The sequence below is a fragment of the Schistocerca gregaria genome, chromosome 7 (genome assembly GCF_023897955.1).
Source record: "Schistocerca gregaria isolate iqSchGreg1 chromosome 7, iqSchGreg1.2, whole genome shotgun sequence".
Lineage (NCBI taxonomy): Eukaryota > Metazoa > Arthropoda > Insecta > Orthoptera > Acrididae > Schistocerca > Schistocerca gregaria.
The window spans coordinates 479,887,541-479,913,102 of NC_064926.1; the positions used below are offsets into that span (position 1 = coordinate 479,887,541).

The 25,562-nt window shown below is 46.5% G+C and overlaps 1 protein-coding gene across 1 annotated transcript in view; it reads left to right on the forward strand.

The window, feature by feature from the left end:
• LOC126282257 (uncharacterized) overlaps nucleotides 1–17,973 on the forward strand; it is a 1,335,550-nt gene extending 1,317,577 nt beyond the window's left edge. Inside the window, exons 4-5 of the mRNA XM_049981855.1 lie at nucleotides 14,155–14,273; nucleotides 16,042–17,973. Coding sequence (XP_049837812.1) covers nucleotides 14,155–14,273; nucleotides 16,042–16,564 — 642 coding nt within the window. The 3' untranslated portion in view covers nucleotides 16,565–17,973. The remainder of the gene's footprint in view (nucleotides 1–14,154; nucleotides 14,274–16,041) is intronic.
• Nucleotides 17,974–25,562: the final 7,589 nt, after the last annotated feature.

Here is a 25,562-nt window from a genome sequence, read left to right on the forward strand (position 1 = left end):
TATTAAACGGTTTTAGACTCTGGAAAAATTACCTTTATTTGAGAATACGCATATATGATGTTATGGAATTGAAGTAAGCTAACTATCTGAGGTTCTTTTATTTCTACATAAACTATTTGTGTCAACATTTGCATTGCAAACAAATATTTGATTAGGTGTTTCTGCAGTTCTGCGGTATGCTCCTTCCAGTTACATTGATCAAGAAGTCGTAATCCGAAGAATTTAAAACCGGCAACCTCCTCCAGTTGCATATCATTACATTTTATGCATCCACAGGGTATAACTCTATTACAGGTTCTAAACTGCATAGTGCAAATTTTTGTGGGGAATCACATGTAATTACTGCCTAGCCGAAAGGCCACTGAGACTTCTTCTTCCCTCTGAACGCCCCTACATTTCTCTATGAGAAATATTGCTTGAACGATTTTTCAGAAATTCCAGTGACACGATAATATTCTAATTTACTTAGCAGGATGCTGAACGAGTCCTTGGCGGGGAATGGGGGAACGAAAAGGAAGGAATGAATGCTAGAGTTTAACCCTAGATTACTAAATCCTCGTAAAATTTACGATTGCTGCAGGATATAAAACAAGACATTTCGTATTTCATTTGGTATGTAACATACCACTGGGAGTTTAATATTTGTAATTAACTGACGCGTAACCTATAAATAATGACTTCCTTTGAATAAAATGTGAAGTAGTAAATTTTACGACGATTTAGTAGCAATGTAACAATTTCTCCATTTAGTGCTCTAGAGTTAATGTGCCGTCAACGAGAAAGTCATTAGGAACGGAGTGCAAGCACGAACTGAGGGAAAGAAAGGGAAGGAAACCAACCCTGTCGTTTTATAAGGAAAACTCCTGGTATTTGCCTCGATCGGTTTAGGTAAACCAAGGAAAATTTATATCAGGGTGTCCAGACGGGTATTTAAACCGCGGTCCCTCTGTGTCATACAACTGCAGTACTTGGCTAACCAGGGGAACGGATTTAGTGTAGGATCGTGGCTCACCCAGACTTGGGACACTTTTCTGGTAACAGTGGTTCTTGTGCCTGACAGAAGGAATTCCAAGTGGGAAGGCGCTGGCGGTCTCGTCAAGTAAACGGCGCTTTGTTTTGAAAGTTGCGACCAGAAAGTCTTTCACTTCTTAAGTGCATCTCATCAGATTTCCAAATGTTTGGTGGCGCGATAAACGGCTCGTTGTGTGGCGGAAGCTTCTCGGTTCGCAAGACAAACAGCGGCCACGGGCAGGAAGACGGCGCGGTGTTTGAGCTGGCGAGAGGGCGCGGCCGAGCCAGGCAGCACTTCAAAGCGGCGCTCCATTAGACGGCAAACAGCTGCAGGGCGGCCCATTAGCCGGCCCGGCGAGTGCGCGCCGAGAAATGCCGCGCCTCATTTGGCGAGCCGCGATTTACACTGCGCTTTGCGCCTCCGCCGCTAGTCCGCGCTACCGTCGACGGCCCCCACTCGGCTTCGGAAACACTTTTCTAGCTCCATGTACCTGCCGTGCAGTTAGTGTTTGCTATACACGTGTTCTGTACAGGGCGTACGGAAATTCCCTTCCCAAACATCTAGGGCTTGCCCGGGGAGTGCGCACATAATATTCTGAATAGGATACCAATGTTCGGAATCCTACTGTTTCCGTTCTACGACGGTTTCAATACAGAAGTTTAACTCATCCACTTCTCAAGTGCAGATAGTGTTGAGGATCAGTGGACAAAGTTCAAAACCTTCGTACAATATGCGTTAGATGAGTATGTGCCAAGCAAGATCGTAAGAGATGGGAAAGAGCCACCGTGGTACAACAACCGAGTTAGAAAACTGCTGCGGAAGCAAAGGGAACTTCACAGCAAACATAAATATAGCCAAAGCCTTGCAGACAAACAAAAATTACGCGAAGCGAAATGCAGTGTGAGGAGGGCTATGCGAGAGGCTTTCAATGAATTCGAAAGTAACGTTCTATGTACTGACTTGGCAGAAAATCCTAAGAAATTTTGGTCCTATGTCAAAGCGGTAGGTGGATCAAAACAAAATGTCCAGACACTCTGTGACCAAAATGGTACTGAAACAGAGGATGACAGACTAAAGGCCGAATTACTAAATGTCTTCTTCCAAAGCTGTTTCACAGAGGAAGACTGCACTGTGCTTCCTTCTCTAGATTGTCGCACAGTTGACAAAATGGTAGATATCGAAGTAGACGACAGAGGGGTAGAGAAACAATTAAAATCGCTCAAAACAGTAAAGGCCGCTGGTCCTGATGGAATACCAATTCGATTTTACACAGAGTACTTGAAGGAACTTGCCCCCCTTCTTGCAGCGGTGTACTGCAGGTCTCTAGAAGAGCGAAGCGTTCCAAAAGATTGGAAAAGGGCACAGGTCATCCCTGTTTTCAAGAAGGGACGTCGAACAGATGTGCAGAATTATAGACCTATATCTCTAACGTCGATCAGTTGTAGAATTTTGGAACACGTATTATGTTCGAGTATAATGTCTTTTCTGGAGACTAGAAATCTACTCTGTAGGAATCAGCATGGGTTTCGAAAAAGACGGTCGTGTGAAACCCAGCTCGCGCTATTCGTCCACGAGACTCAGAGGGCCATAGACATGGGTTCACAGGTAGATTCCGTGTTTCTTGACTTCCGCAAGGCGTTTGGCACAGTTCCCTACAGTCGTTTAATGAACAAAGTAAGAGCATACGGACTATCAGATCAATTGTGTGGTTGGATTGAGGAGTTCCTAGATAACAGAACGCAGCATGTCATTCTCAATGGAGAGAAGTCTTCCGAGGTAAGAGTGTTTTCAGGTGTGCCGCAGGGGAGTGTCATAGGACCATTGCTATTCACAATATACATAAATGACCTGGTGGATGACATCGGAAGTTCACTGAGGCTTTTTGCAGATGATGCTGTGGTGTATCGAGAGGTTGCAACAATGGAAAATTGTACTGAAATGCAGGAGGATCTGCAGCGAATTGACGCATGGTGCACGGAATGGCAATTGAATCTCAATGTAGCGAAGTGTAATGTGATGCGAATACATAGAAAGATAGGTCCCTTATCATTTAGCTAAAAAATAGCAGGTCAGCAACTGCAAGCAGTTAATTCCATAAATTATCTGGGAGTACGCATTAGGAGTGATTTAAAATGGAATGATCATATAAAGTTGATCATCAGTAAAGCAGATGCCAGACTGAGATTCATTGGAAGAATCCTAAGGAAATGCAATCCGACAACAAAGGAAGTAGGTTACAGTACGCTTGTTCGCCCAATGCTTGAATACTGCTCAGCAGTGTGAGATCCGCACCAGGTAGGGTTGATAGAAGAGATAGAGAAGATCCAACGGAGAGCAGCGCGCTTCGTTACAGGATCATTAAGTAATTGCGAAAGCGTTACGGAGATGATAGATAAACTCCAGTGGAAGACTCTGCAGGAGCGACGCTCAGTAGCTCGGTATGGGCTTTTGTTAAAGTTTCGAGAACATACCTTCACCGAAGAGTCCAGCAGTATATTGCTCCCTCCTACGTATATCTCGCGAAGAGACCATGAGGATAAAATCAGAGAGATTAGAGCCCACACAGAAGCATACGGACAATCCTTCTTTCCACGTACAATACGAGACTGGAATAGAAGGGAGAACCGATAGAGGTACTCAGGGTACCCTCCGCCACACACCGTCAGGTGGCTTGCGGAGTATGGATGTAGATGTAGATGCATGAGGAACAGAATTTGCCGGGTTCGATTCCCGGCGGAGTCAGGGATTTTCTATGCCTCGTGATGACTGGGTGTTGTGTGATGTCCTTAGGTTAGTTAGGTTTAAGTAATTCTAAGTTCTAGGGGACTGATGACCATAGATGTTAAGTCCCATGGTGCTCAGAGCCATTTGAACCATTTTTGAACTGAATTTGGCGTGACGCACTACAGTTATTAGATAACAACTCGAAAGGAAACATAACGGAACATCCATAACTTAAGAATATTTGTTTGTATTAACTCTTGAACATCAACATGTTTACATCATTCCGAAACAAAAAGGAATACGTACAGAACAGCACTGATGCATTACAATAATGGCTCGATGCAGCGACCACCAACGTTGTTAACATACATTGTACCTACGAAGCGTGTTCTGGTACAAACTCCCCATCCCACCTGATGTCTGTTCAGTCTCCAGAGCAGTGGGCAGAACTCGTGTCAGCATATCTTTCTCTAAACATTGCATACGATCCCACAAGTAGTAGCCCACAGGAATTAAATCCGGCGATCGTGGTTGTACCACCTCGGCCAATTCACCTTTCACAATATCGTCTGTTGAAATGACTCCGAACCGCACATGAGAAGTGAGGTGGTGCACCATCATGCTGAAACCACATTTCCTGACCGACCTTCAGTGGCACAGCTTCCAAGAACGGGTCCAATACGTTCCGCAGTAAGATCAGGTATGCAGCACCAGTTATCTTGGGTGGTGGGAGGTATGTCTCAGTCACATGACCGTCCAAAATACCTGCCCACACGTTAGTACCAAACCAATACTGAAATCCATGAACATGAGTGGCACGACGTTTTTCGTCTGCTCAGGCATGATTGTTTCCTGATTTCAGAACACAGTTCCTCGTGAACTTACATTCACTTGTGAACAGAACTCAACGTGGAAGCAGGAGTGTGTCGATGCAGCGGCGCAGGAACCACGTGCAGTATGCAGTGCGTTGTGCAAAATCGGCTGGAACCATAGCGTGTACCCTTTGTAAGTGGTACGGATATAATTGCTGTTCATGTAGAACGTCCGAAACGATAGTCTGACCAGCACCCATTACACGCGCAATCGTTGGGGTACTCGTTGACGGGTTCTCTTCAACTCGATACAGTACTCCATTTTCAAATTCGGGCGTGCATAGTTGCCGCGAAGCACCACAGTCCTCCCTCCTCCTAGTGAACGTACCTGTTTCTCGGAACCGCTGGGTAACTTGGACAATCAAAAACTGAAGGAGGCAGCAAGCGTACGGGAAAAGGGCGACCATTCTCTCCCTGCCGGCCGTTGTTGCCGAGCGGTTCTAGGCGCTACAGTCGGGAACCGCGCGACCGCTACGGTCGCAGGTTCGAATCCTGCCTCGGGCATGGGTGTGTGTAGTGTCCTTAGGTTAGTTAGGTTTAAGTAGTTCTAAGTTCTAGGGGACTGATGACCTCAGTAGTTAAGTCCCATAGTGGTCAGAGCCATTTTTTAGACTTTTCTCTTTCCCTCAGTAGGCGTCGACGCGTTACACATCTGAATGTTAACCATAGTAGAATGCAAACGGCACGTTTCCGGACTTCGGTTCCCATTCAATATAGTCCTAAAAGTTTGTAACCGGAGTTGCCGAACACGCTGCATACTGACAACTCTCTCCTTGTGCGGCAACGATAACAGTGAATTTTTTTCCAGTGTTGCTATTTGGTTAACGCTGATCCATGCAGCCGAGAAAATCTAAAAAGAGCTAACAGCCACTTCTTACAACAACAACAACAAATAATGTGTCCGTACTAAAAGAAGGTAAACCGAAAGCATAATTAAAAGAGCTATGTGGCACCGCTACTTCTACATAGTTTTTTTAGTCGCAACACAAGGCGTTGTGGGTATGCCGCAAGAACTTGGGCTTACGAAGAAAGCGCTAAGTGGCGCTCCTTCCCACGCTTCAGGCCTCTCGTCTCTCAGGGCCGATGTTCATCCCTCTCGATGACACAGCAATATGGGCCCACCTAAAGATAACGTGGAGCTAACAGTTCTGCTGGTAAGGAGAGTGAAAAAAACCGAAATATTTCTTTGTTTCGCAGCAGAGTAAGGATTTCATTGGTGATTTATGTGGCAATTTAATACTGCACACACCAAAAAAAGTTTTGCAGCGGCTCGGTTCTGAGAGTTTCGGTACCTGTACAGAAAACTGGGACAGAGAACAACATAAACATCATTTCCGCCCTTTTTATTGCTTATGAAAACCACACATTGCATGTTGTACCACCATACAGCGAGACCTTTAGATGTGGTGGTCCACATTACTGTACACGCAGGTACATACCCAGCAGCACGTCCTGTGTTCGTCGTGGCATGCTATCCACAAGTTCATCAAGGTCGTGTTTGTCCAGATAGTCCCACTCCTCAACGGCGATTTGGCGTAGATCCCTCAGAGTGGTTGGTGGGTCACGTCACCCATAAACAGTCCTTTTCCATCTATCCCAGGCACGTTCGATAGGGTTCATGTCGGGACAACATGCTGGACAGTCCAGTCGAGCGATGTCGTTAGCCTGAAGGATGTCATTCACAAGATGTACACGATTGTGGGCGCGAATTGTCGTCCATGAAGACGAATGCCTAGCAGATATGCTGCCGATATGGTTACATTATCGGTCGGAGGATGGCATTCACGTATCGTACAACCATTACGGCGCCTTCCATGACCACTAGCGGCGAACGTTGTCCCACACAATCCCATCCCAAAACAGCAGGGAACCTCCACCTTGCTGCACTCGCTGGACAGTGTGTGTAAAGCGTTCAGCCTAATCGCGTTGCCTCCAAATACGCCTCCGACGACAGTCTGGTTGAAGGCATATGCGACACTCATCGGTGAAGAGAATGTGATGCCAATCATGAGCGGTGCATTCGGCATGTTTTTGGGACCATCTGTCCCGCGCTGCATGTTGTCGTGGTTGCAGAGATGGACCTCGCCATGGACGTCGGGAGTGAAGTTGCGCATCCTGCAGCCTAATGCGCACAGTTTGAGTAGTAACATGACGTCCTGTGGCTGCACGAAAAGCATTATTCAACGTGGTGCCGTTGCTGTCAGGGTTCTTGCCAGCCATAATCCGTAGGAAGAGATCATCCACTGCTGTAGTAGTAGCTCTTGGGCGGCCTGAGCGAGGCATGTCATCGACCATCGACAGTTCCTGTCTCTCTGTATTCCTCCATGTCCGAACAACATCGCTTTGGTTCCCTCAGAGACGCCTGGACACTTCCCTCGTTGAGAGCACTTCTTGGCACAAACTAACAACGCGGACGCGATTGAACCGCGGCATTGACCGTCTAGGCATAGTTCAACTATAGACAACAAGAGCCGTGTACGTCCTTCCTGGTGGAATGACTGTAACTGATCGGCTGTCATACCCCCTCCGTCTAATAGGCGCTACTCATTCATGGTTGTTTACATCTTTGGGTGGGTTTAGTGACATCTCTGAACAGTCACAGGGACTGTGTCTGTGATACAATATCCACAGTCAACGTCTATCTTCAAGAGTTCTGGGAACCTGGGTGATGCAAAACTTTTTTATGTGTGTTTGTTTATATAACCAAACTGCGGATTCTCATAAGAGGCACTCTCTCACAGAAACAACATCGTATTTTATATTAGAATTCTTGACTTGCGAGTGTTGTTCAGAAAGTAATGCATCGCATTTTTTTCTTCAACAATTCATTATTGAACAGAATGAGAATTACACACACGAAAGAATGGTGTTTTATCTACACACCCTAATTTTCATGTAGTCTCGATCCCGTTCTAAGGCCTTTCTCCAGCGCGAAACAAGGGTGTGTATGCCCTGTCGGTACCAGTCCTTTCCTGGTGGCGGAGCCAGTGCTTCACTGTGTGACTCACCTCATCGTCCTCAAAATGTCCTCCACGAATGTCATCCTTTAATGGCGAATGACATATTCAGCTCGCTGCCACATGCCAGGTGCGACGGCCGCTGCAAATCGTGGAGCTTCGCTGAACAGCTTCCTGACGACTCACCCTCCGTGTTCAGCGACTAACTGTCTTCTGTCGACAGCAGATGCTCCATAGACTTTGCACAAGCGTTTTGAACATTCCCCAGAGTTTCTTTCTCTGCAGTGAGACATCCAGTGACAGCACGTTGCTTGTAATGTACATCACTTACATACGCCATTTTGAAACTGTTCTGCAGCTACGCTATCTGTCGGAAGTGACGGAAACTTGGCGCTCTCACTCAGGAGACTACAAGTAATACATACGTAACGTTTCGCACTCGTAGCATTGCTTTCGACTGAGAAAAAAAAATGCGGTGCATTACTTTCTGTGCAACCATCGTACTTTCTTTCTGTACCTATTTCTGCAAGAGAGGAACGTGCAGATGACTAAGGCACGGGATATGATAATGTAAAGGAAGTCCCATAGAACCATAATCTTCCAGAGAAAGAAAACACAGTCAGTGGCACACTTGTGCTGAAGTATGTTTGTTCAGCAAAAATATTAGTTGTTTGCTTAATAGATGGGGCCGAATTTTCATTATTCAGATATTCCACGTTCAGTAGAATAACAAAGGTAATTCAGCCAGTACACCGTACTACGCAGTTGCTGAATAACGAGTCATCGCAAACCAAGAGTTTCTCAAGTTATTCTCAACAAGAAAACAGTCACTTCTGCAGAGCGTACACTCACTTCGTATATTCTTTCTCTGAGCTTCCTGTGAGTGAATGGTTTCTGCTGACCCAAGTGTGTATCGTATCCCTGAGACATAACTGGCTAGAAATACAAGGTGCATCTTTAAGCTCAGTGAATTGACTGGAATGTAAATGCACCGTATGTCAAAACTGCATGCATGTCAAGAAACGCTACATACTGCCAGACCCAAGCTGAAAGAGATCTATGTGCTATGGCCAGAGTCGTGTCAACGTGTCATCGTCAGTTTTTGAACAAATTGCGATAAAGAACTTTGGACGCAAGAGAGACAGGGGTGTAAGTGTACGGAATAGAAACAGGTGTTTACAAGAGGTTCAAACGCTTCGAGTGTCTCGAGAAACCAGTTAAACTCTGGCGAAAGTGGATAATTCCCATTTTCTCTTGCTGTAGTGTCTATGTACTTCATCTCGTTATTCACGCACCCAAACGATCATTTTGCAACTTTGTTTGCCCGTAAAACTTGTGTGTCATGTACTGTCCATGCAGCGGCTGCCTACATCCTTCTTCGCTCCCCCGCCCACCCATCCCCCATGACATGTTTTCTTTTGTTTTTATAGCGCAGAATTAGAATTCCTGTCTATCATGTCATCTCTAGTCTCTTTAATTTCCCTATCGAAACCCGGACACCAATTACGAAAGGTGGAGAGTTTGTTTTTCTTATGATCACGGCGGCGTATTGGGGCGTATATCACGTAACTGATTGAAATCGATTCCACATTTTCTGTTTTACGTTTTTTTCCCTCGCGACCTCGCGTAATTTTACTTTAATTGATTAGGTTGTCCAGTAGCCCATTACAGCATCAACAAGAAATATGACAGATTTCATCGTTTACATATAACGAGGATAAATTGGTTTCGTCCGGGGCAATTACGGTTATTTGTTTATCCAACAGCAGAATGCTTGCAGAAACATCAGCAACACATGCGTAAAAAAAATACTTGAGGGAGACGGAAGTTAAAGTTTCAATTAGTCGTCAGGTATTTACATAATTTTAGCAGCGTAATAGTCGGCTTCTTTCTACGGTCCACACAGACTTAAATTGCCCCTGCAGCAGAAGTTGTTAATATGTACTCCAATTTGGAGCGAGATCCCTGATCAGAATCTAACGCAGCCCGCTACTCCGACACGGAAGAGCGCAGAGTGAGCTTCGTCATTGGCCATTTAATCATAACTGCACTTACTGCATCGTAGGAGACGAGCGCCAATGTCTGTAGTTGCCTCAAGCCACATCAGAACTTGTAACATACATTCCATCCATCTCGGTGCCAGAACTCTCTCTTGATCTTGTATATTGGCCTCGGTATTGATCGAGGTGGCCAGACGGCAATAAGAGCAACCATTTGCCTAAATCTGAGCAGCTGGATCTTCTAAAACGATAATGTCGCTACCTCCACGGAACAATAAAGCAAAAGAGTTTAAAATATTTACGTCGCTTTCCTGATAAGCTAATGCCGTACCTGTAGAAATTTGAATGACCCAAGATCGACCAACAGACTTACTCATAGGGAAGAGTGAGGCTGAAATCTCCATCGAGTCACCCCATAGGTGGGATCTATTTAGTATTTACCTAATCGATTAAGCCACATACTAGAATAGTTTCTTCGAAAAATAAATGACCAGTTTCGTTCCTTATCCTTCTGTAATCCAAGTTTGTGCTCCATCTCTTAATGTCCCCATCACTGATAGAATCCTTTTTTTTATTACACGTATAGTAAGCTAAAACGCTGCTCAGGAACTTTTAATAGGTAGGCTACTAGCTCCACAGCCATTATTAAACTATATGCAAACATACGTATTTATTACTACATATATCTATGTTTATTTGTAACGAATAACAATTTTTATACGCTGATGCCATCTGGTGACGTTGCGGGCACGTGACACCCTATCAAAACTGTTAGCGCAGCAGAGTCGGATGGCGACCACAGTAGCGAAGATATGAACTGCAAATTGGGAAACGCACTGAAACAAGTGACTTCGTCAAAGGATAAATCATTATTACGCAAAGCCTGTGAACGAGTATCTCGAAATCGTCGAATCTGGTCGAATATTCACGTGCTACTGTCGTGAGCATCTACGGAAAGAGGTAAAAGTACGGTGACACTACTACCACACGCTAAATCGTTGGACGTCCAAAAACGTAGGGTTCGGAGGCTTGTCTGTTCTGTAAAGTAGAATAGATAGTGGTCTGTAGCATCTCTGCCCTAAGAGCACAATGCTGGTTCACCACCAACTGTTTCGGAACACACCGTTCATCGTACATTGTTCAACATGGAGCTCTGCAGCACACCACCCCTATGTGATCACATGTTGACCCAACGACATCGTCAGTTACGATTGCAGTGGGCACGGAACCATCGAGATTCACCGGCGATCGGTGTAAACGTGTAGGCTCTTCGGCTGAATCACATTTCTGCTACACTAGTTCGATGGTCGTCTACATAAACGCCATCATCGAGGTGAACGGCGGCGCAGCGCGTCACGAACGCAGGTTGGTGGCAGCTGTATTATGCTACAGGAGACATTCTCCTGCGCTTGCATGGAAACTGCGGTAGTAATCGAAGACACGCTGACAGCTGTGAACCACCTGCATCCCTTCAAGCTTGATGTTTTCCCCGAAGGCGATGTCGTCTTTCAGCAGTATAACTGCCCGTGCTCGGAGCCGGCACCGAGCAACAGTGATTTGAAAAGCACTACAGTGAACTCATGTTGATGTCTCGGCGATCAAATTCACCTGGTTTAGATCCTGTGGAATCCATCTGGGTCGCTGTCGGGCGCCATCACTCATACACAAATCAGCGGCCCGTTATTTACGCGAATTGCATGGCCTATGTGTAAACATCTAATGCCACATACCTCCACAAACCTACCAACAAACTGTCGGATCCTTGATACGCAGAATCAGTGATGTATTTCGTTCCAAAGAAGGGACAAACAAGCTATTAAGCAGGTGGTCGTAATGTTTTTCCTCGTCAGTATATATCTGTCATAGTCCTTACTTTCATAACGCATCGCCGGCCGCGGTGGACAAGCGGTTCTAGCCGCTTCAGTCCGGAACCGCGCGACTGCTACGGTCGCAGATTCGAATCCTGCCTTGGGCATCGATGTGTGTGATGTCCTTAGGTTGGTTAGGTTTAAGTAGTTCTAAGTTCTAGGGGACTGATGACCTCAGATGTTAAGTCCCATAGTGCTCGTAGCCATTTGAACCATTTTTTGGTGGCTTCAGTTGAACCAAACCATCATAACGGATCGTTAACACTGTCGTTGTCTAGTAGCTTGTATTGCCGCGTACTGACAAGGGAACCTTACTGCCCTTCAGTTTCCTGTAGCAGTGTGACGACTTTCTCAAAAATGCTAGAAAAAATCGACCTTGAACAGTTCAGAGTGCTGTCAAGTACAAAAAACCATCAACCCTTTAAAAGAGCGGCCGTATTGTGCTATACTTTTTGGCGTGGGGTCGGTTTCGGTTGTAGACAGATGCAGTTTTTTTTAATTTTATTTGAATTGTAAATTTATTATGCAATTGAAATTGAATCACAATTTTAAAAACTACGTCTTTACGAGAGTGTTTACTAATCCCATGAAAAAGCCTTTACTGATAATAAAATTTGATACAAAACTGTGAATTGTCTTACTATTAAATTAAAAAATTGTATATATTATAAAGGACGCAGTAGTAGTTCTCTACGGTAGGTTAGCAGAGTTTGAGTCCAGTGGTTCAGGACACTCTGCGGCATAGCACTGGTGTGGTGAATGGGTGCCTGGTGGTCTCCCGACGTGTATGTATTCACGTGTAATCTGCTATCCAATGTTTGTCGTTTCCGTACAAAATTTTAACCGGTTATTAATTGTATATTCACGCGATTCAGATTAAACACATAAGACGCAAAGTTAAAATCTTCTGGGTTGGTAGGCGGCGTCATATTTCCTTCTAAAATAATCGACGTTTCGACCACTCTGCTGGGATCTTCTTCAGGTTGTTTCGGTGTCCACTATTGCTAGAACAATCCTATGCTGTTATCTTCTTCAGGATGTTTCGGTGTCCACTATTGCTAGAACACGTTCTAGCAATAGCGGACACAAAAACATCCTGAAGAAGATGCCAGCAGAGGGATAGAAGCGTCTATTATTTTAGAAGGGAATATGACACGGCCTAACAACCAAGGAGATTTTAACTTTAGTGACAATGGACACGAAAGCCTGCAGAGTTACACAAACTATTTACTTTTATCAAAAATTTATGAGTCAATATTTGTTGAGTAATATTTCAGTTTCATAGTAAATATGACATTCAAATAAAAGTTTGAAAAAGTTGCTAGCGATCTCAGAATTATAAGGCTAGAACGCTTACGTACACAGCTACAGGAAGCTGTGTTACGAAGCTCAAAATTTTGTGCACTTTAAGAGCGCTCGGACCTGCAGCTCCCAAAGTCGGTAATTTGTATTGTTTTTGGAAAGTTCATCATACTGTTTTAGGCAATTGTTACTGGGACAAGGACTCACAAATGTTATAAGTAGGAAGAAAATTGAAGAGGTCCAGCCTGTAATATCTCCATGTAAGATCACATATGTCAGCTCGACAAGCACCAACCAAGTGATCGACTTTGATTTTTTGGAAAGTCTCATTTTGTATCTCCAAAGCGCCATCCACATTTATGTTCATCGAGGTTTCCTGTAAACCCGTTACGGTAAATGCTGCGATGCTTGCTTCGAAAAAGACACTGCCGTTTCGTTCCCCATCCTCGTCCAGTGCAATGTGTGAAGACGTGATTGTCTATGAGACATTAAACGGTGCTCTTACTTCTGTGGCTGGCCAGTGTGGCCAGGCGGTTCTAGGCGCTTCAGTCTGGAACCGCACGATCCCTACGGTCGCAGGTTCGAATCCTGCCTCGGGCCTGGATGTGTGTGATATCCTTAGGTTAGTTAGCTTTAAGTAGTTCTAAGTCTAGGCGACTGATGACCTCAGATGTTAAGTCCCATAGTGCTCAGAGCTATTTGAGCCTTTGTATTGTTTTGTATTTGAAACGGGGACCTAGAAACGACGAAGAGGTTCCGTCCCCGCCGTAGCCGCAGAGGTCGACAACGACTACCGCAGTCCACTTCACCCCACCGAACCCAGGGTTATTGTGCGGTTCGGCTCCGGGTGGACCACCCCAGGGAACGTCTCACACCAGACGAGTCTAACCCCTATGTTTGCGTGCTAGAGTAATGGTGGTGTACGCGAACGTGGAGAACTTGTTTGCGCAGCAATGGCCGACATAGTGTGGCTGAGACGGAATAAGGGGAACGAGCCCGCATTCGCCGAAGCAGATAGGAAACCGCCTAAAAACCATCCACAGACTGGCCGGCTCACCGGACCTCGACACAAATCCGCCGGACGGATTCGTGCCGGGGACCAGGCGCTCCTACCCACCCGGAAAGGCGTGCGTTAGACCGCACGGGCAACCTTACTTGTGTGAGGCGCGGGAGGCCGGCTGGCGGGACCGCCTGCAGCGCCGGCGTGTCCTCTTTTTTTTTTTTTTTTTTTCTTATTGATCGTTGTGTTTGGTCGTTGCGGACGTCGCAAGACATCCTGTTCAAGTTCGGTGGTTGACCCTTCCACTCAGTTTTTTTTATTACAGAGGCCAACCGGCTCTCTGACCACACACACTGAGCTACCGTGCCGGCGTGTCCTCGGCGGCAGCGTGTGGTGACGGCCTGTGCTGTGTGTTGCAGGTGGTGTCGCTGGCCGCCTGCCTGACGGCGCCGTCCCAGACCAGCGCGATGCACTCCTCCAGGCCAGGCGGCGGTGGCGGCGGCCGGCGGTCGCAGCGCTCCAGGGACCACCACGCGCTGTGAGTACCACACCTAAATAGACAGACTCACGTTCAGGTGCCTACAACTCCACCCGTGCCGCGCGGGATTAGCCGAGCGGTCTCGGGCGCTGCAGTCGTGGACTGTGCGGCTGGTCCCGGCGGAGGTTACAGTCCTCCCTCGGGCGTGGGTGTGTGTGTTTGTCCTTACGATAATTTAGGTTACGTACTGTGTAAGCTTAGGGAGTGATGACCTTAGCAGTTAAGTCCCATAAGATTTCACACACATTTGAACATTTTGAACTCCACCCACCGACACCCCCAACTGTCACCACCTTCACTATGTACGGTCCGCCCTGTGGGACCATACAAGTTTCTAAATCCGAATTATCAGATTTCTCTGACTCTCTCGAAGACCCAGCATCATATGATCGGCGAACTACACGGAAATCGACGCCGGAAGATTCACAAAAAATAAATAAAGTTAGTCAAGCACCTTTGCCGTTCACTTAGATTTACGAGGGCGCTCAATAAGTACAGTAGAGTCTCGATAGTTCGAGGTGAACGGGACCGGAACCACCTCGAACTATCGAAAACTCGGACTACCGAAATTTAAATGGGGAAAAAGAAATATTAGGATATTGTAAGTAATACTGGTCAAAATATGAACTTCATTAAAATAAAAGTATGTACACATGGATTTGTATTGGCATAATAACAATAATTATTTATTTAGACAAGTAATAGTGAAGTGCCTTTTGTTTGGCGAAGCTGCAACGTTTCCTCGCGGCAATGTCACGCCACCGTCTCAGGAGCAGTAGGTCAGTTGGTGTCGCCTCAGGCTGTTGTTCCACGTGGCATATGGCGGCCTCGAGAGCAGCGTAGCCATCGGTGTGACTCATCATCGGTGCAGCCTCTGCCTCGTCACTCTCACACTGCGATGGAATGTTAACCAAGTCAATTATAGAAGAGTCTGTCACTACCAACTGTTCGTCCGAATTTAACCACTCGCCTACTTCCGCCTCTTCTGCCTGTTCACACCCTGGCAATCTTCTGCTTACATTACACAATGCTTGATCGTCCTCATCTGCTAAATCTTCAGTTGCTGTGTCTGGCATACTTCCCTGTAGAATTTTCGTCCATGACTTAGAAATTGTGTGTGACTTTATTTCGCTCCACGATTCGCTAATCCAGTACACGACGTCCTTCAAAGTCACTTTCTTCAAAGCTCCTACAATGCTTTCGTTGTCTTCGGAATGGAGGATTGACTGTGGCAATCGCCGTCGATACTATTTTTTTTTCTTTTTTCATTCCAGAACGCCCTGATCCATGGGCTGAATGAGACAGTAACGTTTGGTGGGAGAAACAAGGCGCGGATACCGTCGCACTGAAGTTCTCCTGCACTTGGATGTGGAAACGCATTACCCATGAGGAAAATTGCTTTGCATGGCAGTCCCCTTTCTTTTAAAAAATTCACACTAAGCAGTTTCAGAAGGATGTAGGTTGCAGTAGGTACTGGGAGATGAAGAAGCTTGCACAGGATACAGTAGCATGGAGAGCTGCATCAAACCAGTCTCAGGACTGACGACCACAACAACACAATGCAATCAATCAATCTTTTACAGAAACTCAATGTTATAACATAAAGCAAAATAAATCAGTTCAGTATTAGAGCTATGGTGTTACAGTAATCGTTCGCTATTGTTTTCACTCCTTTCTACTGTTTCAGTTTCAGTGGCCAGCAGTGTATTATGTTGTCCAGCACCTGCACATTCAGATTGCGGCCTGACGTCTGTGCGGTGCGTTGCAGGAGCGGTAGCGGTAGCGGCGGCGGCGGCGGCCCGGAGGCGGACGTGGGGGCGGGGTGGCGGTCGGGCGGCCGGCTGACGACGCGCCAGCTGCAGACGCTGGTGAGCGAGGCGAGCGCCAACGGCGCCGGCGCCGTCGAGTGCTGCCCGTCGCGCGTCGACATGGTGGCGCCCGTCGGCGGCACCAACAAGGACGGCGACTACGTGGAGCTGTTCAACAGCGACGAGCACCAGCAGAGCTTCTTCGAGGTGTCGTGCGACGACAGCGTCGTCGACCGGCCGTGCATGTTCGTCGACCACCGGCTGCAGAACCAGTCCAAGTGCGTGCAGAAGTACTCGTACTCGTACGCGCTGGTGCGGGAGCCGCAGCAGAGCGGCTGGCGGCTGGACTACGTCCGCGTGCGCAGCGGCTGCAGCTGCGAGATCACGCCCCGCGCGCCGCCGCACGCCGGCCCGCACCCCCACCCCCGAGGCAAGGCGCGCCGCCGCGACAAGAGCAAGCGCAGGCAGCGCACGCCCGACTGACGCGCGCCGCCTCCCGCCACGCCGTTCAACGTTGTGCCCGTCTCGGCCGTACCGAGGTGCTGCCGTTTCGTATGCGCCATGACCGAGACTGCGCAGTCTGTCGCGGGTTGCGATCGCAGTTATCCTCAGTGACTCACTTCAGTGTCCTCGTTTACGCTGTGTTCTACCGCTATTTCAGTGACTGAGATATTTATACACCCACTAATTTCACCCCCCCCCCCCCCCCCCCCCCTCGTCACACATGCGTCGTTTCCAGTACTCTGCATATTCTCCGGCCAACTGTACCGCAATTCTCTGCAAGTGCTCACAACCTGAGAAAAATACAGTCCACGCTCCAGAGGCAAAGTAGGCTCTTTAACGCACCTCCTGCGGAAATTTTAGTTCATTAAACCCTCACCGATAAACGTATAGATGCACGAACATTAACACAATAAGATACTTAGTACTGTTTCAAAATTTTAAACAAACGACATCACCACGTCTGCTTTACTTTGATCAGCTACCGTCCCGTTCAAAATTAACCAGAGACACATTACTTCAACGAAAATTCGCTTACGTCCACAGCAGCAGTATAATCTGACACATTCCCTTATCTGGCATAAAAGAAGTAGTGTTGTCGGTGTTTCGTTGCAGACTATATTGTTCGTTTCTCGTGTCTCTCACAACATAACGATCAAGCTAACAGACTGAACATTTGCATGGTTTCAACATCGGAAAATAATGATCGCTTCTTTCCGATGGTGAAAAAATCTAACCTAACCTCATTTGCAATCCATTATACGTGAATTCCAAAGTGCTTCTACGAAAAGAAGTATTTAACTTAATATACGACATAACCTCACGATGCATTCCGCGTTGTGCATTAACCCCAACAGACGTTCGCTATTAGTTTTGTGTAAATAGTGTCACTCTTCCTGAATAACACGCTTGCTGCAGAAGTATTAGGCACGCACTTTGAAAGATATGCGGCAGTATTTCCGAGTTCTTCTCTGTTACCACTACGTGTGTACCGGCCAGGAAAAAAGTGTTTGCCCGCATATTGTGTTGTCGATTTCAACGGACGCAAAGCAGCTTCGCCCCATCGATGCCTTTGGTTCAATGTTACCTCTGCATAATTGTGATGAACTGTGTGCACACATCCCCAGATCCTCTACAGGTTGCAGATTCGCGATCTGTGTCCAGCACGTGTGGAAGTGTTCGTAATGCAGACAGGTTGTGACTTCAAGAAGGAAAGATCTGTTACAGACGCGTGCTAAGCTCGCTACGGCCCAGACTCCAGAACAGTCGGCAGCGTCCTCCAGTAGTGTCTAATGTCAATGTATCATACTATACTGCATACACAGTCAAAGAGCGATGCTGGCTATACCAAATGTGTACACAAGTGTCCTCATATTACTATGTAAATAAAACATCGTAATGGCACTCACTGTGTTCGTTTCTGAAAACTCATTTGCCTTACTAATCCATTTCCCAGCTTTCAGAAACTAAAATAACGACTAGTTTGTTGGACTCGTCAATTCCCATCGCTGGTGATCTTCTCCAGTGCACTGTAAGCCACACACGCATCATTCAAATTAAAAACGTACTCAGCGATTGCACTAATATGTATTAAAGACTTCTGGGTTTTGCTACACTATCTTTAAGTGTAAGATGGGTTTTATGCACGAGTATATTATACAAAGTACTTATCGATGTTGATGCATGAGCAACAATAATCACTGTTATACAGGCAGAAATTAAGCAACACTTTACGGAACGAGATACTGCATGAGTACTTACAGTAACACTGACTTTAAATTTGTTGTTGATGCCACATGCACACAGATACAGGAATGCAAAGAAAACTGGAATCTGTGCTGTTCACCTTGTTTAAATATGATACAGTCGGATGATTTAAGCTAATGAAACACTATAACATTACCAAGGACATACCCAGAAAAGGACATGGGATTGCACCTGTCTCCTTTCACCTCCCCCACCTCCCAAAAACAAAACAAAAAAACTCTTCCCACGCTGAATTTGCTTGATACTCCTCTAAACAGACACATAACAATTCAATCTAAGTGTGAAGAAGGCTAGAACACGTAATGGATACTCAGTAGCAGCAAGTTATCCAAAGTCCACTGGCATCTGCAAAGATGAGGGGGCGGGAGGGGGGGTGGGGGCAGTGAGAGGTGCAACCGGGAGTACTCCCCACATCCCCCATCCTGGAATCTGCAGTACAGGCTCTTTATTCACTACAGAATTCTCATACACCAATACAGAAATCAATAAATAACCATTAAATTTATGGTATACAATAAGTTTTTCCTTAATTCTTGTGGCATGTTATCGCAGAGTGACCAATCAAAAAATGACAATTGCATAGTCTTGCCCCTCGAACTGGATAAAATTCTGCATATACCCATATCAGAGCCACTTGCCATGAAGTCTCAAAACTGTTTCGCCATTCACCAGAAACTAAACCGAAGGACCCCCATCTAGCTCAGATCCTGGGTATGCTCTTGAATATTACTGGGCTGATATGAAACATATTTTAACTAAATACATCACTTTAAAGCTACTCTTTAATGGAGTATAAAGATTTGGCCGACAGACAGTTCTCCGATTGAACAGAATCTCCCAGAAGATTTATTTACATTATCTGGTCATACGCTGAACACGTGAATCCGCATTCCATCCACACTTGCAGGTAAGAAAATAACTACATTCTAAATTATGTTAGGTGTATACACTTGTGGAAAACAAAAAAATATAAAATCACACTACAGAAATGACAAAAAGTATAATATATGTAAGCACATCAACATGAGGCAATAATTTAGAGCATTTTGTTTTGAACTACAGCTTTGTGCTTTGGATGGAGTGACAATCCCTATCAAACAGGAAAATGCCTAGTACTTGGCTTGCTGTTGGTCTGAGCACCGTATTGGTTAGTAAACATTCTAGACATACTCGATTGGTGTTGATGAACACAGTTCTTTTGCTTAACTTAATATCAGAGACGATACATTGTGCCCTGGAGAGGCAGGATATTTCTTCGAGAAACTGCAAACCGTTGTGAATGTGTGGTATTAATGTTGTTGCTACTCGACCTAGAAAGGTGGGAACTGCTTACAGATTCACACCTCCTCCGCCATATCAGATAATCAACCACATGTGGCTACAGCACCATTTAGGACCAATACTGCATCAATCGTTGTAGGAAAATTATGCTAGAATATAATTACTTCTGGATTAAAAGAGACCACTCACCAAAAAAAAACAGAAGCATTGAGTCTAGGCACACGCAAAAGGAAGAAAACTTGCTAGTTTTTGGAGTAATCCTTTTTCGAGCTAGAGTAAAATACACACAAGAAACACACACACATACAAAATGCACACACGTGCACGCATACAGGTACTACCACCTCCACATGGTGTCATGCTGCATTTCAGGGAAAGGACTGGCTGTGGTGATGGTGGCGTTGGTCTTGGCAAGGAAAGAGGTGGGAGAAGTAGTGCTTGATAGCAGTAAGGCCATGAGCATGAGGGATGTCGCAGCGCGTCGAGAGCGCGATGTCAACGCGAGCAAACCCTGCAGCGCGCCCGCAGTAGGGAGTGGATCGCCGGTCGGTGGGGTCAGTCCCGTCTCAGGACCCATCGGCCACTCCACTTACGACGACTTCGGCACCGGGAAATGGACATCGGAGGGAGACGACACAGGCTACGGACATGGTTTATGAGAGTTCATCGTACACTCTGGCGGAGCTGTGCAACCGCCTGGAGCCGCGGGGACCACTGAACGACACGCACAACTGACACCAACAGCCGCTTCTACTGGTAAACAAGAGCGTTCCCGGAAGCCGTCGGCGCCGCGCAAAATTGAAACCTTCACAGACGAAGAAAACTCATACCCTCCGCGCGGTAACGTCCTTCGCGTCGTCGTGATGTGGAACAGCACAAAACACCGCGAGAACAGGGAAGTGATGGACCAAGCAGCATTAGAAAGAGACAACAGCTTTGCAGAAACGGTTGATTTCGTCCTAGCGCGAGACAAACGGCACTATCTGAGAAACTCGGAAGAAGACGCGAAGCCTCAAAAACGACGATTGAGACTACGAGTAATCTCACACCTGTTACCCCCAGAGATCACAACAAGGACGACTCCACGCAGACACGAAACCTAAACCTAGGAACGTCGGAGCCACAAGCCGCTGCTGCATCTGAGGCAGCAAAACAGAAACGCGTTCCACCAGTGACGATTTATTATGCTGGCCAGTATGTGGAACTGAGCAACGTGCTACAACAATAACTCTCCGGAACCCTGAAGGCCATCTTCCAGAAGGACCAGATTAAATACTATGTCGAGTCCTTTGAGGATCAAAGAAAGGCCCTGAAAATTTTTGAGACCTACGACTTGCCACGGTTCACACGTCAACCACTGGAGAAAAAGGAACTTAAGGTGGTGATCAAACGACTGCCTGCACAGGTCACAGGACGTCAACTCAGGGAAGCACGAAGTGAAAAAGAATTTCCCCACGCCTGGGTACATCAGTATAAAAGGAGAGAAGGAGATCAAGTCAGTGGTGAATTAGTTAGGCTGCCCACGTACTGCGTCAGCCTTCCTCAGGAAAAGACAACCATAAAATCTACGACATCCGGTACCTCCCCTACACGAGCGTGCGCATACAAGATTATCGGTCCAAGGATGGGCTGACACAGTGCAAAAACTATCAACACTTGGAGATACGGCAAAGTATTGCCGGATGCCACCCCGCTTCGTAAAGGGCGCTGGAGACCATCGAACCAAAGACTGCAGCCTGCCGTGCACCCCCAAAACAAAATGTGATAACTGTGACAAAGACCACTGCACCTCATGGTGCAGCTGCGAAAAATACCAGGCACTGCTACGGAAATTTAAAGTCCAGTTGCAACAGCAGGCCAAAAACCCGACGGTGAAGATCGTTCAACAATCTACAACGCCAGCGACGACTAGCAAGGTGGACTGTGACGCACCACCACAACAGCCATCTGGACAGCTCCAAATGTCAGCTACCCTACAGAAGACTCCAAGACGACGGATTTCACGATCCTATGAAGACACACAGTCGCCAAGGAGAGACCAATCTGCAACATCTGCGTCCACTGCAGCCACTCTACTCACCTTGACACCAGCCACGTCGGACATTGCAACCCTCCTTGTACAACTTCAACAAAAACTGACAGGGATCCTCACGCTGGTGGAGTGAATAATCAAGGCGTTTAGCACTCCTTAGGGAATGGATAACGGCTGCAGAGCAAGACACGTCCGACTCTGTATTTGGAATGCCAATGGAGCAAGATGTAAACAAACTGAACTGAACGAATTTGTTAGTCGGCACAAGTTGGACATAGTTCTGGTATCAGAAACGCACCTGACGGACACGGCTAGTTTCAAATTACGCAACATGCATGGTTATAGGAAGGACCGGGTTGGACAACGAGGTGGCGGAACTGCAGTGCATCAGGAGGATCTACCGCCCGTGGAATCACTGGAAGCCACAGCTGTTACAATCTTCACGGCAATAGGAAACATAACTCTGGTGGCGGCGGATCTTAGCCCCAAGAAACAGTTGGTGGCCAGAGATCTTCATGCTGTCTTCGACCGATTTAATAAGGTCTTGCTGGAAGGAGACCTTAACTCCAAACATGGAGCTTAGCATTCAGGAAGGGCCAACCGAAAGGGACAGCTATTCTACGATCTAGAGAACGATCTTCAAATCACCGTCTATGGAGCCGACACGCATCTTTGAATTCACCGACCAGGAGTCTGATGTTCTCGATATAGCGATTGTTAAAAATATCGCTGCAAATGTACAGCACAAGACCATCCAGTACCTGTCCTCTGATCATCTACAAGTTCTCGGACTTCTCGAGGGTGGCGGCCTCCGGGTACCACCTCCAAGCTCCAGAGCTGTTACCTGGGATCTATTTGCGACCTACCTTAACAATAACGTCCGACCGACCCAAGCAGTCTCGACAATTACGGAGACCGCTGTGGTAACTTTGAAAGCTGAAATCCAACGGGCATCAAGACGTGCAGCGACTGATATCTTTCGTCAAGACCAATAATTTGAAACATTCCCTACTCATCTCACCGCCATCAAGCATCGCCGGAATACCCACAGAAAACGGTGGCAACGACATAGACAACGAAAAGAGAGAGGGTCGATGCATCGTTTGTATCGGCAGCTACAACGCCGAGCTGAAGAATGGCGGCAAGACCTCTGGTAAACAAATATGGACGAAATGTCTCTCAAGACTAGGGAAGAGTGGCAACTTGTACGGGCACTACGCCAACCGAGACCACCAAACAGGGCAATACACGGCCCCGATGGCCTCATACACGACTTTCTTGGCCAATCTGAATTGTATGCCGACGTATATGAACAACACATGACAGTTCCGCCCCCACATGACGCAAAGGGAAGAGGACCGTATCCGATAGCGAAACGCCGACTTCCGCCAACTCCGCCCACTACAGAGGCCTGTTCTCAGCACTTCCGCTGAAGTTAGAAAACTCATCAGGAAGACGAACACCTCGGCGCCTGTTAAGGACTCTGTGATCAGCGCCGATCTTAAGCATCTTCCGAGAAAGGCCAACGTTCTCTTAACTCGAATTATCAACAGCTGCTTCCTCAACGGCTACTTTTCTGCAGACTGCAAGGCGTTGAAGACGACCCCTGTTCCCAAAAGAAGAAAAAAACCAGCTATGGCAGACAGCTACCGCCCGATTAGTCTGTTGCCCACACTCGGCAAAGTATTGGAGTGGGTGCTGCTGCAGCGTCCCAAACACTACCTGGATGAAAACAGCATCACCTGCCACGAACAGTTCGTCTTCCAGCCACGGTTATCGGCGGAGCTTCAGCTGCTTCGGATCACAGAATCCGTACAACTCAACCTGAACAGACGGATATCGAAAAGGCACATGATCGAGTATGGCGTGATCAAACCAGTCTCCCCGACTGTTACATCAAGCTGATTGATAGCTTTCTACAGGACAGGCGTCCGATTGTACAAATAGATGGGAAGAAATCATCACTGAAAACTGTCTCAACTCGCAGGATAAATAGCCACCGACAAACTGTTGCCAAGAACAAAGTTGAATGCCTGGTGGCACAACATGCAGCTGACCATGACATTCTCAGTTTCAATGGCCACTTCATAACCCAGGCCATCTGGATCCTTCCCTCCATCACCAGCTTCTCTAAACTACATACATGGGAGTCATCCTAGCAACTCATCCTCTGGTCCTGTAACTGTCCCAACCCCGATCTCTGGAAAACCACTATCCCTCCACCTTCCACCCAACAGTTTTCCTTCCTCCATCCTATCAGCCCTCGCAATTCACCGCCTCAAATCACCTCCAGTGTGCACTGCTCCCCACTGGCTCCAACAACTGTGCATCACATGCATAGCCTGTCTTCCTGCCACCCCTCCCTCCCACATTGCTAGGCATCAAACCAGCTGCCTCCCTCCAAGCCGCTATCCACCCACCTCGAATCCCCCTGCCTCCCTCCCACCTCTCTCCTTTCTGTACCACCTGATACTACGACCGACAAAATCAGTCCACACACACTGTTGGCACTATGTAGGGGCGCGTATAGAGAGTGTGTGTGTGTGTGTGTGTGTGTGTGTGTGTGTGTGTGTGTGTGTGTGTGTGTGTGTGTGTGTCACGCGCCTATTGACAACTCTATCCTTGTGCTTTTCAGTGATTGGCTTCCTTTAACACAAAAATAATTGCATCTAGTACATCAGCTAAAATCAGTCGCTGGAAGTTGGTCTACGAGTAACGACATCACTGCTCAGAGTCCTGTCACATTTCATAACAGTGCAGCACGACTCCAGTGGTGTAAAAAAATGGAACTGGATAGCGTGACGATGTCAGTTCAACCTCAGTGTTAAAAATGGACGTTTTACAATTGTAAAGTTAATGAGGAGAGTGTAAACTGCCAAAATGTATCAGTCAGACACACAGGACAAAATCTAGGGAATAATGGTCTAGCCAGCCCTAGTCTAAAATTAATGTACTGTACATTTTTGACAATTTGTGGAAAAATTGAAGGATTCAGATAAAGTGCCATCCTGCCTATTGTGTTGCTATTGTTATAATATCACTGAGGTATGTTGTTCGCAAAAGACAATACCGATGCACACACTTCAATTTAACCAGTGCATTTTGCAAGATGTTCATTAATTCCTCTGGTCAGTATGATCATCACACACACCTTTCCCAATGAGCATGGGAAGAAATGATGGGACACCATATCGTCTCCTCTGAACTATTACCAATAGCCCTTCACCAAATGTGACAACCATTGACTCAGGATACTCATTCTTATATTCTAATAGTGTAGAATTAAGCTCATACAGGGTGTGGACAAGAATATGGAAAGACCACAAATATAGCACATTATCATGCCTAGTACAGCGTATATAAGCTGTTCACATCCACAACAGCTTCTGGTCCTCTCACAATAGATAAATACTGGTCCTGTGTGGTTTCCATGGGAATGTTACACCATTCTGCCTACAAAGTAGTGGCAAGTCCAGGTAACGATGTTGGAGGTGGATAGCGATCACGCACACTTCTCTGTAACGTAGACCACAAATGCTCAGTAATATTGAGATCTGGTCTCTGTGCTGGCCAGGGTGGATGCGTCGGTCCATCCTTGTGCTCACAAAACATGTCCTTCATTATTAGAGCTATTTGAACAGGGACCCTGTCATCTTGCCACAAAGCATCACCGTTGGGCAACAAGCACTGTGGAGAGTGGGAGACCAAGAACGAAATGCTCAATTTAAAAGAGTGTAGTCTTTCGCCCTCTGTTCAATCAATACATCAAAGATGGAATGATGAAAGTAAAAGAAAGGTTCAAGAGTGGGATTAAAGTTCAAGGTGAAAGGTTATCAGTTGTAAGATTTGATGATGACTGAATGCAATGCAATGTGTAAAGAATTTGGGTTGAGGGTAAAC